At 39.9% G+C, this 18,130-nt stretch overlaps 1 protein-coding gene across 1 annotated transcript in view; it reads left to right on the top strand.

Moving 5' to 3' along the window:
- LOC143038324 (ionotropic receptor 93a-like) overlaps positions 1 to 10,261 on the top strand; it is a 17,394-nt gene extending 7,133 nt beyond the window's left edge. The window contains exons 2-6 of the mRNA XM_076207350.1: positions 205 to 422; positions 561 to 712; positions 2,473 to 2,583; positions 9,148 to 9,311; positions 9,759 to 10,261. Coding sequence (XP_076063465.1) covers positions 205 to 422; positions 561 to 712; positions 2,473 to 2,583; positions 9,148 to 9,311; positions 9,759 to 9,826 — 713 coding nt within the window. The 3' untranslated portion in view covers positions 9,827 to 10,261. The remainder of the gene's footprint in view (positions 1 to 204; positions 423 to 560; positions 713 to 2,472; positions 2,584 to 9,147; positions 9,312 to 9,758) is intronic.
- Positions 10,262 to 18,130: the final 7,869 nt, after the last annotated feature.

The raw sequence follows: 18,130 nt of genomic DNA, 5'->3' as shown, positions 1-18,130 counted from the left end.
AGTCTTTTTGTGTGAAGAAATTGATGCAGCAAGCCTGATATGCAGCTTTAATGTACACGATCAGTATTAAAGGTAATTCATTTGACATGTTCCTTGTTAGAATATGCGGGCATCTACAGTGTAGGGGGAGTCTCCCATCGAGCTTTGTTTAGTAGCTACTGTCCCATTTCGTGCATTTAGTAATTCCGAATCTCACTTCGACAGGGGCGGAATGGCTGCCCAAGACAGACGCTGCTCGCATAGTTGTGGCCACCTGGATCTTCGCCTCCCTTGTTTTCATGTCAAGTTACAGCGGGATCTTGACGGCCATGCTTTCGGCACCCAAAGTCAGGATACCAGTGGACTCGACTGAGGACCTTCTGAGACAGAACAAGCTCCCGTGGAGAATGGAGTTTAATTCCATGTTGTACCATTATTTCAGTGTAAGTCAACTACCTCAATGGTGTCTTTCATGATAAATATATCATATTTCAATCTGCCAAATTGCGTGTCCTGTCGACATTTCTTAGACTCCGTGCAGCTTTAAGATTTTTATCACGTGATCTGCATCGTCTGGACAGGAAGCTACCGAGGGGACGCGAAAAGAAATCTACGATCGAATATCAGGATATTATGGAAGCTGCTGGGACATTAAGGAAAACATCAAGAATAGGGAATTCGCGGCCTTCTGTGACGTCATATCCATCCAAAAAGCAATGTCGTGGGATTTCAGGTGTGATCTTATTATGTCTTTCCTGTGCGTCATGTTGTGTCGTTTTGCGTCATACTCTAGCTCGCTATATATACAAATATACAACAAGCAGTTTTTGGTGGTCTGTAGCCACCATTGAGCATTTTAGGATACAAGTTTTGAGTTGAGTCAACAACACTTCTATGATTTTTTTTATCCTAACATTGTTCTAGCTTACCAAGAGATGAAAGAGACGAAACAAAACATTGAAAGAAAACAGATGATTATGAATACGACATTCGACATTTATATATATACATGCCAGCGCAGTTGATGGAATGGTAGTTGAGAGAACAAGAATGCATTGTGCAGTGGTGCCCACAAGGATAAGTGAGAGTTTTGGACATGAGTGTGTTAAGGGAAGACAGCGGTGGAATATTTTATCGCTATGGTAAGAAGATTGAGAGTTGATGCAAGATGGAAAAAAGTGAGATACCAAGGAACTCCAATTGGATGGGAAGAAAGAGGATGAATATCAGATGAAACTGAGAAATGTATGAAGTGAAATGAAAGAGAGGTGAGAAATGGGAGTGGAAAAATGGATATATGTCAAAGAGAAAGCACTTAAGTGTATAAATATAGTTTGTGAGATGAGGTAACTGTAAGGATTAAAAGGAAGGGTTGTGGATGATGGAATGAAGAGTTCGGATGGGTTTAAGGGGTCCATGTATAATGGCACTAAGCAAGGGGAAGGGAAATAAGTATGAATGTATTAGATTTAGAATATTACACTAGAGAGATGAGTCTGTTGAGTGAGCTCGGTAAGGTGTATGTGCGTGTGTTAATTGAGAGGATTACGAGGGAAACAGATGGAGCGATTGAGGAAGAGTAGTGTAGATTTAGATGAGTAAGAGCGTGCGTAGATCAGGGTTTTGTTGTAAGACAGGTAAGGATGTATTTTAGACATTCATGGACTTGGAGAAGGCGTATGATAAGGTTGACAGAGAAGCTTTGTAAAGTACATGTATGGAATAGGTTGAATTATGTTGAAGGACATGTAGGGGTCGGGAATGGAGAATATGAATGTTTCAAGGTGAATGTTGGGCTGCGTTAGGGTTGCGCGATGTTGCTATGGTTATTCGACATGCAAACAGATGGGTTGGAAGTGAGGCAAACACGAGAGTATAAAGCAAAGTTTTGCAATTGGTGGATGAGGGTAGGGGAACATGAGAGGTGAAATAAGTGTTGTATGAACATGACATTGCACGTTGTGGATGAATCTTAGGAGAAACTGAAGCAGTTGGTGACTGAGTTTGGAAAGATATGTGATAGGAAAGTTACGAATGAATGTGGGTAAAATGATAAAATTTGCAAGTAAGGATGAATGTGAGTGACGGTTGAGAAGCGATGAATGGAGGTGAGTTATAGAGTAAAGAGAACGAGTCAATGTTAAGAGCAGAATAAATGTTTTATGAGAAATTGGTATTTGGGGATGAATGCAAAGAGATGGCTGTAATAGAGATTTGGAACATAAGGGAGGCGGAAACAAAGATAATGAATGTTGAGGTGGGGTGTTTGAGAAATATGATAAGTGTTTCGGAAAAGGATGGAGTGATAAATGTGAAGGTGAGGCAGAGAACGAGGTGGGAAGAAAGCTGCCGAATAGGGTAGAACAGAGAGCACCGAGGTGATCTGGGCATAATTGCTGTTTCCAACTGAACATGAATAGTGAGCCACATTAGTGAAGTTGCTGGTATCGTAGCTCACAAATATCATCGCTATACTCTGCTCTTGGGTTGCAGGGAGTCGGGAACATGTCATATGTACATGGCTCGAGAGATGGTCTACAGCAACATCCTCATGGCTATGCCCTTCCGGATCAATTCGACCTACCGTGAACCGGCCAATGACGTGTAAGTACGCATCTACACCACCTCAGCGCTTTAATTAGATAATGATTGGCTACAACAACAAATCATTCCTAATCCGTAGCCTTCGTTTCAGAGGTGATAGGTCACAGTTAATCATTATACAGGCTGTATGATTTCGCAGATATATGGGATTGGGGGATGCTGTTAAGGGCAGTCAAGAGTTTTCACGAGAGTAGAACCTATGTTAGAAATGGAAATGGAGAGAACGAGAGGTTTGAGGTAAAGGTGGGGCTGCGTCATGGATGTGTCATGTCGTCATGGCTGTTCAAGGTGTATGTGTATGGGGTGGCGCGGGAGGTAAATGTGAGGGTAATGGGCAGGTGACTGGAGATGGTTAAAGAAAAATGGAGAGAAGTTGGAGGTGAGCCAGTTGTTGTTTGCTGACGACACTGGTCTTGTGGCAGAGTCAGAGGGGTATCAAAGCACTTAGTGACGGAGTTTGGGAAACTATGCGATAGGAAAAAGTTGAAGGTAAATGTGGGTAAAGTAAGGTGATGAGATGTATAAAGGAAAGGATGGCAGAGTTGGAAATAAGTCTTAAAGGAGAGAGGCTGGAGGAAATGGATAGTTTTAGGTATTTGGGGTCGCATGCGGTAGAAACGGGAGGAGTGGAGGTGGAAGTAAATAGTAGACTGAGAGAGGCAAGTAAATGTCGTGAGGGATTAAAAAGTGACATGAGAATTAGGCACCTGAGAATGGATGCAAAGGGGAAATTATATGAAGGGATGGTTATGCCGACGACAGTGTATGGGGTAGAGATCTGGTATTTAAGAGATGCAGAGAGAAAACGTTTAAATGTGTTTGAAATTAATTATCTGAGAAGTATGGTAGAAGTTACAAAGTTGGAAAGAGTGATAAACGAGGAAGTGAGGAGGAGACCGGGGGTGGAAAAGGAGATGGCAGATAGGTTGATGAAAGAGTATTGGGATCATTTGGATACGTGTAAAGGATGAGTGAAGAAAATTTAGTAAGAGAGGTGTGGAAGGCAGAGGTGGATGGAGTGAACTTGAGGGGATGACCGAGGATGAGATAGATGCGTTGGGTGAAAGGGGTTCTGAATATGAGGGAAATGTCTGTTAAGCGAGGAAGGAGAGGGCAGGAGATAGGGCTGAGTGGAGAATGACTATATAGATGATACTGTCATTCAAGGAAGGAAGGAAGGAGGTGAGGGATGGGGTTAGGTAGTGGTTATGTGTGAGTGATATTTTGACTCAGCCCGAAGAGACTTCTTTCTGTCTTCTCTTTTCCTGCACGAGGGGACTGAGAGGGGGTTGCTGATTAAGTGAAGCGGCCTTGCTGTCAATGTGCATTGCTTCTGTCACAGGGCAATGGGCGGGATACAGGGATAACCTGTCATCTACGAGAAGCTAAGATGAGAGGAAGGAAAGGGTAGTGCATGGGAGCACGATGGGTAGGAGTGAAATGAGTGGGAGTGGGTATGTGTCTTGACTTGGCCACATCCCTTATAAAAAAAAGCCGTTTGCATATATATACATACATGTATATATATATATATATGTATATATATACATATATACATATATATATGTGTGTGTATATGTATATATATATATATATATATGTATGTATATATTATATATAAGTGTGTGTGTGTAAATATATATACACACACACACACACACACACACACACACACACACACACACACATTATGTATATATATATATATATATATATATATATATATATTGAGACATTCTGACAGGTTGACGTAAGCGGAGTAGAAAACACAGGAGTCTTAGTCTTGAGTTTATTCCTGACTAGTTTCGTAGGAACTAGTCAGGAATAAACTCAAGACTAAGACTCCTGTGTTTCCTACTCCGCTTACGTCATATATATAATGTATATATATATATATACATGTATATATATATATATATATATGTGTATATATATATGCATACATATAGGAAAGGCTTTTTCCCTTTACAATGGAGGTAGCCAAAACACAAAGGCATAAAAACCACTCCCACCCATTCCATTCCCAATATACTCCACTCTCATCCGCCCCCTTCCCTTCCTCTTATCTTGGCGCCTCCTGGATAACGGGTCATCCCTGCATCTTGCCCACTGCAGTGTCGCAAAACACAGCACGTCCACAGCAAAGCAGCTTCATTAAATCGGCGACCCCCGCTCTCCGTCCCCTCATGCAGAAAATGAGAAGACGGGGAGAAATTCCTTCGGGCAGCATCAATTTATTTCTCACACCTACTCCCTCATCCCCAATCCCCTATCCACTCCCCCTCATGTATCACAGCATCATCCATATACAACCATTCTCCATTCACCCCTATCTTCTGTCCACTCCCATCCTTCCTCAACAGACATTCCCCTCTTTCCCAATGCCCCTTTTGCCCCATCCATCCATATCATCCTTGGTCGCCCCCTCATCTTCACTCCTTCCACCTCTGCTTTCCACTCCTCTTTTACTAAACTTTCATCGTTCATTCTTCCCGTGTGTCTAAACCATCCCAATATTCTTTCATTAACCCTATCTCCCAACTCCCTTTCCACCCCTGTTCTCCTCCTCACCTCCTCATTTTTCACTCTATCCAGTTGAGTAACCCCCTATCATACTTCTCAGGCACCTTATCTCAAACACATTCAAACTCCTCCTCTCTCTCTTATGTTCCCTGTTTCTACCCCGTACAGTGCTGTCGGCACAATCACTCCTTCATACAATCTCCTCTTAATATCCATTCTCATATGTCTATTTCTCATTACACTTTTTAATCCACCAAGGCATTTACTTGCTTCTCTCAATCTATATTCTACCTCCACCCCCATTCTTCACTTTCCCATCACATTCGCACCCAAGTATCTAAAACTATCCACTTCCTCCAGTCTCTCTCCCTTAATACTCACTTCTAGTCTGCTGCCACTTTCTCCCCTTGTACATCTCATCACCTTACTTTTACCCACATTTATCTTCAACTTCCTTCTTTCGCATACCTTCCCAAAATATTTTACTAACTTCCTTAATCCCTCCGATCCCGCTACAAGCGCAGTATCGTCAGCAAACAACAACTGGATTATCTCCCACTTTTTCCATTTTCTTTAACTATCTCCAATCCCTGGCCCACTTCCCTTGCACCAACCCATCCATGTATAAATTGAATAGCTAGGGCGACATAACACATCCATGACGAAGTCCCACCTTTACTTCAAACCACTCACTCTCTCTATTTCTAATCCTAACACAAACTCTACTACTCTCGTAAAAACTCTTGACTGCTCTGAAAAGCTTTCCTCTTATCCCATATATCTGCAGTACCTCCCACAGTGCCTTCCTGTCTACCCTGTCATAAGCGTTTTCCAGATCCATGAAAGCTCCCCCCCAAAAAAAAAAATCCTTACCTTTTCTTAAAGCTTTCTCACATATCTGTCTTATCACAAAAATCTGATCTACGTAACTCTTACCTGTCCTAAACCCACACTCTTCCTCACCAAATACTCCTTCTGTTTCTCTCCTAATCCTCTCAATCAAGACCCTCCCATAAACCTTCCTATCTACACTCAACAAGCTGATCCCTCTGAAACTACTACACTCGCATTTGTCTTTTTTTTCCTTGTAAAGTGGAATTACACAGGCACTCCTCCAGTCCTCCGGCACTCTACCCTCTCTTAAACAAACATTAAATAACCTCACCAGCCAGTCCACCATCACTGCACCTCCTTTTTTCAGACATTCTGCATGACATCTATCCAACCCAGGTGCCTTACCTGCTCTCATCATCTTAACAACTGCCTTCACCTCATCTTTCCTTATTTCTCCTCCATTTTTTCTCATTCATCACGGTCATAAATACATACATACATATATATATATATATATATATATATATGTATATATATATGTATATATATATACATATACATATACATACATATATATATGTACATGTATACACACATATATATATATATATACATATATACACACACACACATACATATATATATATACATACATACATATATATACATATATATACATATATATACATACATACATATATATATATATATATATATATATATATATATATATATATATATACACACACACACACACACACACACACACACACACACACACACACACACACACACACACACACACACACACACACACACACACACACACACACACATATATATATGTATATATATATATGTCCGTGTAATATATATATATATAAATATATATATACATATATATATACATATATATATATATATATATATGTGTGTGTGTGTGTGTGTGTGTGTGCGTGTGTGTGTGTGTGCGTGTGTGTGTGTATGTGTGTGTGTGTTTACCTAATTGTACCTAGTTGTATTTTATGGGAAGGGGAGCTATGCTCGTGGTGTCCCGTCTTCGTATCTCATTTATCTAAACTATTTTTGAATTCATGTACTGTTTTTGCACACACTACTTTCTCATCTAACTTGTTCCAACTGTCTATTACTCTGTGAGGAAAGCTGTTCTTTTTCAGATCTCTTCTATAGCTGTCTTTCTTGATTTTCTTTCCGTGTCCTCTTGTATTTCTATCATCCCATTTTATTAGATCCTCTCTATCAATAATTTCTATGAAAGAATTGTAAAAAGTAGATGGGTAAAATATCTAGAAAAAAACAACGTGCTAAATCCAAGGCAATTTGGATTCAGACAAGGACGATCATGCGTCACCAATTTAATATGTTTCTATTCAAGGCTAATAGATATAATACAAGAAAGAGATGGATGGGCTGATTGTGCATTTCTAGACCTAAAAAAAAGCTTTTGACAAAGTACCACACAAGAGGTTGCTTAAGAAATTAGAAACCGAAGGAGGAATACAGGGCAAACTGCTTAAATGGATGGAAGACTTTTTGCAAGAAAGAAAAATGAGAGTAGTGATAAGAGCCAAACACTCAAATTGGGATGACGTAATAAGTGGTGTTCCACAAGAAACAGTTTTGGCCCCAATAATGTTTGCTATATATATCAATGATATGGATGAAGAAATTGAAAGTTATATGAGCTTCTTTGCAGATGATGCAAAAATATAAAAAAAAGTGAACACGGAAGAAGATTGTGAATCACTACAGAGTGATCTAAATAAAGTCAGGGAATGGAGTAGGAAGTGGGAGATGGGGTTCAATACTAAAAAAGTGTAGTATAATGGAATTTGGAAACAGCAAAAACAGAATAACAGGATCATATAAATTGGGAGAAGAAAGTATAAAAAAGTTGAAAATGAGAAGGACCTGGGAGTCATTGTTATGAATAATATGTCACCTGAGTAACAAATAAATAAGATCTTTGGTGAAACTTATAATTTAATAAGAACAATCAAAGTGGCATTTACATACCTGGATGAAGAAACGGTGAAGAAAATACTAATCACTCTGATAAGACCAAGATTGGAATATGCAGCAACGATGTGGTCACCAAGTACAAAAAAATGTATAAAAAAACTTGAAAGAATACAAAGAGCAATTACAAAATTGGCACCAACACTCTCAAAACTATCATTTGAAGAGAGACTAGCAAAACTTGAGCTACAGACACTAGAGCAAAGAAGAGAGAGAGGAGATTTGATAGCTATTTACAGAATCATGAAAGACATAGAAATTATTGATAGAGAGGAATAAAATGGGATGATAGAAATACAAGAGGACACGGAAAGAAAATCAAGAAAGACAGCTATAGAAGAGATCTGAAAAAGAACAGCTTTCCTCACAGAGTAATAGACAGTTGGAACAAGTTAGATGAGAAAGTAGTGTGTGCAAAAGCAATACATGAATTTAAAAATAGTTTAGATAAAATGAGATATGAAGACGGGACACCACGAGCATAGCTCCCCTTCCCGTAAAATACAACTAGGTAAATACAACTAGGTAAACACACACACACACACACACACACACACACACACACACACACACACACACACACACACACACACACACACACACACACACACACACACACAGACACACACACACACAGACACACACACACACAGACACACACACACACACACACACACACACACACACACACACACACACACACACACACACACACACACACACACACACACACACACACACACACACACACACACACACACACACACACACACATATATATATATATATATATATATATATATATATATATATATATATATATATATATATATATATAACGTGGAAACCACTGTTGGAGTAGAAAAGACTGGAAACGGGGAATCTATATATTTAGATTGCAAATTGCAATCCTCTTCAGTAGATGAAGAAATTTTTAGATTACCCGTTTCCAGTGTTTTGTACTCCAACAGTGGTTTAGACGTTATTGACAAATGTGTGATTACATTTTTCACCTGATACATATATATATATATGCATATATACATATATATATATATATGTATATATATATATATATATATATGTATATATATATATATATATATATATATATATACGGATGATTTTATCTCAGGAAAAGTAACCTGACAAACACAATATTTGCAGTCTCTACAGGCTTAAGGAGTCTGGTATCTTCAATCACTGGTTACGGTCTGAGATCACGAATGCCACTGAGTGCATGAAGCCGCCGGGGAAGACCCGCGGCCAGGAGGTCGTGGCACCGCTCAACCTGAGCAACTTCCTGGGCAGCTTCCTTCTGGTGCTGGGAGGTGAGACTTTTTGTTTTTCTTCTTTCTCTTTCTTTCTCTTTTTCCCACTTTTTTTTTCTTCTAAACTTGTAAACTTTGAGCAGAATACTTGTGAGCAAAGTCTGGTCGTTTTGTGAGTCATAATGGACTTTGTGACACGGGTACTCATAAATAGGACTCCCGCGCCTCACTCTCCTCCGATACCAGTGGGTTACTTTAATTATAATAGGGGGGTTGCCAATTATTTATCTTTTAGGGGCCATGCGGAAATGTGGATGGAAAGATTTTAGAATGTGCCATGATTATATGTACAGTACTTTCATGAACAATTACTCCTTTGACCTACAGTTTTCTCTCGAAGAAAAAATATCATAGATATTAGAAACACGGCTTTGGTTGTGAACATCTTACAGTGTTTGTGTGTGTAATTCAAACCATGTCAGTTAAATGTTGATTCCTGTCCGGCAGGTCTTGGTCTTGGCTTCCTCGTGTTCCTCATTGAACTGATGATCGCCACTTGCAAAAGGTGGCTCTAGTCACGCAACCCCATCTTGCCTCGTCCTTTGACTGCCTATGCCGAAACACGTCAAGAACCTCCGTAAACCAACATAAGACATGACCATCAACCAGCATCCACTCAACTGTCCAATTCAAATAAGTTCTAGTTTGAAAAAGTCCCGACATTCATTCCGCAATGATCGATAAACCTAATTAGCAATAACTCTTAATGTCTATGAATTTTGAGTGGGTGTGAGAGACTTCCAGTCTGTTGATTACTTATATGTTCATGACACTTACTTAAAGATATGTTGTATCCCTTAGCTAGTGCGAATGTTTTTGAGCATTTCACTCAGCAGTATATTTCACTCTGCAGTATATACTACTGCATCCCTACATTATGGTACCTAGTAATCTGGTAGGCACCCATTATGAAGTATTGCCTTCACTCCAGTATACATGGTCTCCGTTGTTTGCAACTCGCATTTCTTTTTTTTATTGGAGTGATTCATGACCAATACTGAAATTGAATTCCTTATGTAACACATTTTTGCAAGATCATTCTTTATGTAATGCTACTTGCATCATCGAATATTTCCAGTATATTTTTCTTGTGCTGTAGTATATTATATGTTATTCCCAAACACCAAACTTCACCTTTTACAGTTACAACTATCGCCGATGAAGTTTTAGTCACACAAATAAACCTTATTGGAGTTTATACACACCAGTTATTGACCTGTTGTTATCCAAACCTGTTTATGAAATGCTCTTCCCAAGTTCCTGCTCTGCTGTCACTGGACCTCAGTCGCCTTTACTGTGATAACGTACCGTGCCCTTGTAGTACATTGTTTATGTTCATACCAACGAGACGTTTTTGCCACCAGTGCATATTTCTCTTTCCTCTTCCTTTCTTTGTTTCCATTTACCTGTGATATTAAAAATAGCTGTTTCTACTGAAAATTCACCCTACTCACTTCTTGCTGCACTCCCTTCCAACAACAGGGCAATGACTCCCACCCCCCCTCCACACACACACACACACACACACACACACACACACACACACACACACACACACACACACACACACACACACACACACACACACACACACACACACACACACACACACACACACACACACACACACACACACACACACACACACACCCTAAAACTCACGTTACCTTCTGTGGCACATTGGTATCCTTCCCCTCGCAAGACATGGAATAAAAACCAAATCTGCCGAAGAACGGGGTGTGGCACGCTACTCAAATAAGACAATTGTGCTCTCGGACTTGCCGAGTTTGACTTCAAGACGAAGGAGACGCCGAACTGGATTACCTGAGACTCCTGGTCCTCAACACAGCCAGTGGGCCACCCCCTCAGCTGGGATGCTTTCCACAGTGTAATGGAGGGTTATTTTTTACAACAATATATCAATTTTCTTTACTTTATTTAATGTTGCTATATCTTTATGCTCCTTATATAGTACACATGAATATAATTACAACCAACAAAAGGATCTCGGAACAGAATCCAAATTATAATAAGACACTTAAGATATACATACAAAGGATTACAAAGGCGGAGCATGCCGACAGGAGACCTTTTGGTCCATATCTAGGTCGCATGCGAAAAAATCATAATAATGATAAATGAATAAATAAATGAATAAATACAAACTATAATAATATAAATAATAAATAAAATACATAAATAAATGCATAGAACATAAGAACAATAGAATAAAGGAGACTGCAAGAGACCATAAGGCCTACACTAGGCAGCTCCGTATCCATCACCTGTCGTCCCCATCCATAAAGTTGTCTAATCGTTTTTTAAAACAACTGATAGTTTCAGCGCTTACTACATGGTTACTAAATTTATTACACTCATCGACCACCCTATTAGTAAACCAATTCTTGCCTATTTCCTTCTTAAATCTAAATTTGTCCAGTTTATACCCATTACTGCGAGTCCTGCCCTGTTGTTTTATCATGATGACCTTGTTTGCATCTTCCTTGTTATAGCCTTTGATCCACTTGAACATCTCTATTAGATCACCCCGCACTCTGCGTCTTTCCAGAGAGTGTAAGTTTAGGTGCCTAAGCCTCTCTTCGCAAGGCAAATTTCCGAGTCCATGTATCATTTTGGTCATTCTTCTCTGTACTGATTCTAGTGAATTTATGTCCATTCTGTAGGACGGAGACCAAAACTGTACCGCATAGTCAAGGATGGGTCTAACTATCGCTAGATAGATTTTGATAATTACCTCTGCACTTCGTTACCGTCCTAGCAATGAAACCCAATGCACTGTTAGCTTTATTTCTGGCGCTAATGCACTGCCTCCTGGTTTTAAGGTCCGGACTCACCAGAACTCCTAAGTCCCTCTCGCAATCAGATTTTCCTAAAAACGTGTTATCTAAGATGTATCTATTTTTGGGGTAACACGCTACACTTAGAGATATTGAAGTTCATTTGCCATTTCACCGACCATGTTACCAATTTATTAAGATCATCCTGCAGAATCTCTGCGTCGTCTCCTGACCTAATTAGGCGTCCTATTTTAGTGTCGTCCGCAAACTTACTAGCATCACTATTTATCCCATCGTCTAAGTCATTTATGTACATAATGAACAACAAGGGACCCAAAACCGAGCCCTAGGGGACCCCACTAGTAACATTGCCCCACCTAGATTTTACTCCATTTATGGTGACCCGCTGTTTTCTGTTACTAATTCAAGCTCTAATCCATTCTAACATTTTTCCTCCTATGCCATGGGCTTTGATTTTATCTAGTAGTCTCTGGTGAGGCACCTTGTTGAACGCTTTGCTAAATTTAAGGTAAATAACATCGTAATTTTCATTGTTATCTGACGCCTTATATACTTTAGTGTAAATGGTTAGAAGATTAGTCAAACATGACTTAACCTTAGAGAAACCATACTGTGAATCACGAATTGAATTATGTCTTTCAATGTGTTCTCTGAGTCTATTTACTATTATTGATCCAAGCATTTTTCCTATAACCGATGTCAAACTGATTGGCCTGTAGTTGCATATAGACGATTTATCTCCCTTCTTAAAAACAGGAACAACGTTTGCCTGCCTCCAAGCAGTTGGCACAAAACCAGTGTCTACCGATTTATTGAATATTTCAGTTAACTGGTCGCAGATTTCAATTTTACACTCCTAAAGCATTCTTGGAAAAATTTCGTCTGGACCCGGAGATTTTGTAGCTTTAAGTCTTTCAATCTGTTTGACTACTTCTTCTTTACTAATGGTGATATTAGATAGACTACTTTCTTCATCCCCTCTGTAAATCGGATCGCAGTCAGGTACATTTTCTAACCTCTCATTAGTAAACACCGATAGAAAATAATTGTTAAACTCCTCACTCATTTTTTCCTCCGATTCAATCATGTCATTTTCATCGTTTTAATTGGGCCTATTTTTTCTTTATTTTTTGTTCTATAGAGGTGAAAGAAACCCTTTGGGTTGGGTTTTGCTTGACTGGCCACCTTGATTTCATAATTACGTTTCGCTGTACGTGTGTTCCTTTTAATCAGCTTTGCCATTTCGTTATATCTTGATCTAAGGTGTGATTCCCCGTGTTTTTTATTTTTACGTAAAGTCCTCTTTTCATCCCGATCTCATGTTTCAATCTGTCCGTCATCCATTTGGGAGTATTACTATTGTTCCGTATTGACTTTAGGGGGATAAGTGTGTTTTGTGCGTTAATAATTAGATCAGTTAGATTGCTATACATTTCTTCTAAATCGCTGACCTGACTGTTGGGCTCTCGCCCCCAAATGACCTGACCCAAGGTATGCATATTTCCCTCCGTGACCCGGCTCTTGGTACCGACCTGACTCTCAGCCCCTCTACGAGAAACGACAATGTCTGAAACGTCCGCATGAGTTAAATAATAAACAAACAGGTAAATAGTAAATAATAATAAATTGACTTATAACTAATGATAAATGAGAATCAAGCAAATAATAATAAACAAACAGACAAATGATAACAAAACAAATAAACAAATAATATAAAATAAATGATATTTATTACAGCATCTTGCGTAGGTGTTTATCTAAATGATTCTTAAAGCTTCGAACTGAGCCACATTGCACTGCCTCTGCAGGAAGTTTATTGCATTCCTTAACTACACGGTTGGCAAAGTTGTTTCTACCCGCTTCTAAATTAAATCTATTTCCGGACAGTTTGAGACCATTGTTTCTTGTCTGATTCTCATTCAGTGTGAAAATTTTGTCACTTTTGATGTTGTCAATTCCCCTTAGAATCTTAAAGGCTTGTATCAAGTCACCTCTGAGTCTACGTTTTTTTAAGGAAAACATATTCTTTTGTTTTAGTCAATTTTCGTATGATTTGTTTTTGATATTTGGAATCAATTTTGTGGCTCGCCGTTGTACTTCTTCCAATCTATCAATGTCTTTAATGAGATTAGGTGACCACACGGAAACAGCATATTCCAAATGTGGAAGAACTAACGATTCATATAGCTTATTAATGAGTGATGGACTTTTGAAGTTAAAAGATAGCGCAATCAGTCCTAGAATCTTATTTGCTTTATCAGAGGCTGCAATACACTGCTTAGATGATTTGAGATCATTATTGATAATTACGCCGAGATCTTTTTCACTATCCACTTTTGTTAACGAATTACCAATTAACTTGTAATCGTATTTACTGTTATTTTTACCTATGTGCATTAACTTGCATTTACTTGTGTTAAATTTCATTAGCCACTTTTCAGACCATTGCTGTACTTTGTATAAATCTTCTTGAATATCTAATTGGTTTAAGTGATCATTTGCCATTCCGCACAATTTTGTATCGTCAGCAAATTTGGAAACAATAGATTTTAGTCCGTAGTCTATATCATTTATATATACTATGAATAGAAGTAGAGGGGAAAAGGGGAAGAAATATAAAAGTTACTGACTTGTCGGATCCGAACGTCTTAAGTTGAGTGACACCTAACCCCGTGGATGATGATCCCGAGCCCTCGACCAACATCCAATTAGTCCCTATTAGTCCCTCTGACCGCAGCTTCCCACTTCTATACCTCTTTCCATTTTCCTACCCAACACGACCCCACCTATTTGTGGTACTCCTGGGGGTGCATATAAATCCTGTGTTATGGAAGCTACATAGTTTTCTCTTCCTTTCGTTTGTATGCGATTTTTTTTTTTTTTTTTTTTTTTTTTTTTTTTTTTTTTTTTTTTTTTTTTTTTTTTTTTTTTTTTTTTTTTTTTTTTTTTTTTTTTTTTTTTTTTTTTTTTTTTTTTTTTTTTAGATAACCTAAGGCATGGAACCGTCTTCTCGGATTTGGACAAATCTGCTAACCACGCTGGTGGGTACGTTTTGGCGCGAAGTGGAGTGGATGGTTGTACTTGTTGCTAACTGCTAAGATAAGAGGGAGGGTGGAGGGGTGTGGAGTGTATTCAGGGATGGAATGGGTGGGAATGATTTTATGCCTTTTCCTTTTTGGCTACCTCCCTTGTAAGGGGGAAAAGCCTTGGTATATGTATGTATGTATGTATGTATGTATGTATGTATGTATGTATGTATGTATTTTTTAGTCCATAGCAAAGTCGATAATAGCTAAATATTATTTTTTATTGCAAATTGAAATTACGTCGTCTTATTCAAAAAAGTTCCTCTGCTTCAGCCATTCTCGTAATACCTACCAGTGTTCTCTTCAAGGAGAATTCACTTAATCACTCCCACCACAATGGTGTTCGGGATCCTTGTCAGGATCCGTAGAGGTTTGTCGCGATCGGTCGTTAGACTTGAGGTGCGGAGTAATTTAACTTACTGTACCTCCGTGTTACAGCTGCCTAACCATTCACCGGAGGGGGTTTGCCGGTTTGCATGGCTTCTTTTGGCATATCCTCCTGTTGGTGACTCATATCCATCCCCCTTCCGATGGTTCGGGAAGGGAGGCTGTTGCTGCCGCGTGTGATCATCGTGGTGGCGCTTCTCTCCCAACAGTAGCGGTGTTGGTAGCTTCCGCAGCTGATGGGGGGTGGGGGCTGGTTGGCTATGCGGCCCTCTGGTTATGGGTAGGCTTCCGCTGGTGGGGAGGGATCGTCGTCCATCTCCTCCTGCGGGAGGTCCCACGGGGTTTGGGCGTCTAGGTCAGGGATAGCGCCCAGGGGGCGCTTATGACAGTGAAGAGTTTTGGGAATGTCTTAATGATCTTCGCTGGAAGAGAAGATGATCCTTGAACGGGTAGGTCCTTCCACGGCATACTGGTCAAGTGCACCAGGAGAATGACCTTGACTCTTCAACAGCCGAAGGTCTGATGATGATGTGCCCGGTGAAGTCCCGGTGACTCTTATAGTCACCGGGATCAGGTTATGACCCTCGCATTAACTGTCACTCGGGAGAAGCTCAGCACAGCTGGGGGCTGCAGGTGTTCCAGGAGACTTGTCGCGGTGGGTGGGTTGGATCTCAGGGGCTCGTCTTGTTCGAGCCGATACGCCCGAGGTATGACCTCAGGGCAGCCGGTGACTGCCAGGTGTTCGGTCCCTGGGGACCTTCGGAAGCGCCGACTTGTGGATGCTGATGGGTAAACGTCGCTGGTGAATGCAACTGCCTGACAGGGACATTTCAATTCTTTCCTTTAGAAACCGGATATATATATATATATATATATATATATATATATATATATATATATATATATATATATATATGTACGATACTGAATGGGTCCCAGTGATTAGGGATACATTTTAAAAACCACAATGCACTTTAATTCCAAGCCATCAAAGGTCGACATGCAGAAATTGAAATGTGGTAATGCCAAGGACTCGAACTCGACATCTTCTTGACAAGTGCGGCAGTGACTTACCAACTAGGCTATCAAGAGAGATATAAGTTCAGCGCAATTTTTCTTATATATTTGTATGCTCGAGTTATATACGCATATATGAATTTTTTGCGTTAAACCCATCTCCACCATGATAGTACAATTGGATGTATACGAACGCGGGAAAGTGTTTGTACAACACTGAATGGGTCCCAGCGATAAGAGATACATTTGTACTATCATAGTGGAGATGGATTGAACGCAAAAAATTTATATATGTGTAACTCGAGCATACAAATATATAAGAAAAATTGCGCTGAACTTATATCTTCCTTGATAGCCTAGTTGATAAGTCACTGCCGCACTTGTCATGAGGATGCCGGTTCGAATCCTTGGCAGTACCACATTTCAATTTCTGCATGTCGGCCTTTGATGGCTTAGAATTAAAGTGCGTTGTGGTTATTAATATATATATATACATATATATATATATATATATATATATATATATATAATATATATATATATATATATATATATATATATATATTCTGTTTGGTGTTTTGGCACCCTACGCTGAAAAACTTCTTCCTCTTACATGATGTACAGAAATTATTTCAGTAAAGGTCCCGTTAGTCACACTGTGCATCAAATCGTGGGAAACCGACCCCGGTTGTCCCCGCAACACACTCAAATTGATGTGTGCCGGGCACTAGACTCGATCTACTGTCCTTCCAGCAGTAGTGGATTGGTGAGTGGCACCAGAAGACCCACCAAACTGCCTCACTCATCATGTCACAGAAGTCGCAGCTCTACTGGCAACGTGAGGACGTTATTCAACTGATAGAACTGTACAAAGATAACGTGTGCCTGTGGCAAGTGAAACATCACCTGGACAAAGATAAAAATGCCAAGAATGAACTGAGTAGCGTGCATGATTCACTCACGGCAATAAATCACCGTTTGATTACAGGACGGGTGAAAGTACGTGTTTTTCACTCCCACGCCAAACCACACTGACTCAAAAGACACGCAGTGTGACGTGGCCTTAAAGGATCAGGTCACACTACACTTCAAATCGTGGGGAACTGACCCCGGCTGTCTCCGCAACACACCCAAAATGAGGCGCGCGGGGTACTAGTTCCGTGGCACTGTCCTTCAAGCGATGGTGGATTGGTGAGGGGCGATAGAAGACCAACCAAACCGCCTTACTCATCATGTCACATAAGTCCCAGCTCTACTGACGTCGTGAGGACGTTATTCAGCTAATAGAATTGTACAAGGATAGCGTGTGCCTGTGGCAAGTAAAACATCACCTCCAGGGATGAACGGAGTAGCGTGCGTCATTTACCCACGGCAACGAGTCACTGTTTGAACAAAGGATGAGTAAAAGGCGCATGCCTTTCACTCCCGCGCCAAGCCACCCTGACTCAAAAGACGCGTATTTTGACGTGGCCTTTACACGGGTGACACTGACTTCACACAAGACCCTTTC

The sequence above is a fragment of the Oratosquilla oratoria genome, chromosome 24 (assembly GCF_046742065.1).
Source record: "Oratosquilla oratoria isolate Oo_2021 chromosome 24, ASM4674206v1, whole genome shotgun sequence".
Lineage (NCBI taxonomy): Eukaryota > Metazoa > Arthropoda > Malacostraca > Stomatopoda > Squillidae > Oratosquilla > Oratosquilla oratoria.
The sequence above is the reverse complement of the archived record's forward strand: the minus strand, read 5'-3'. Positions and strand labels throughout refer to the sequence as shown.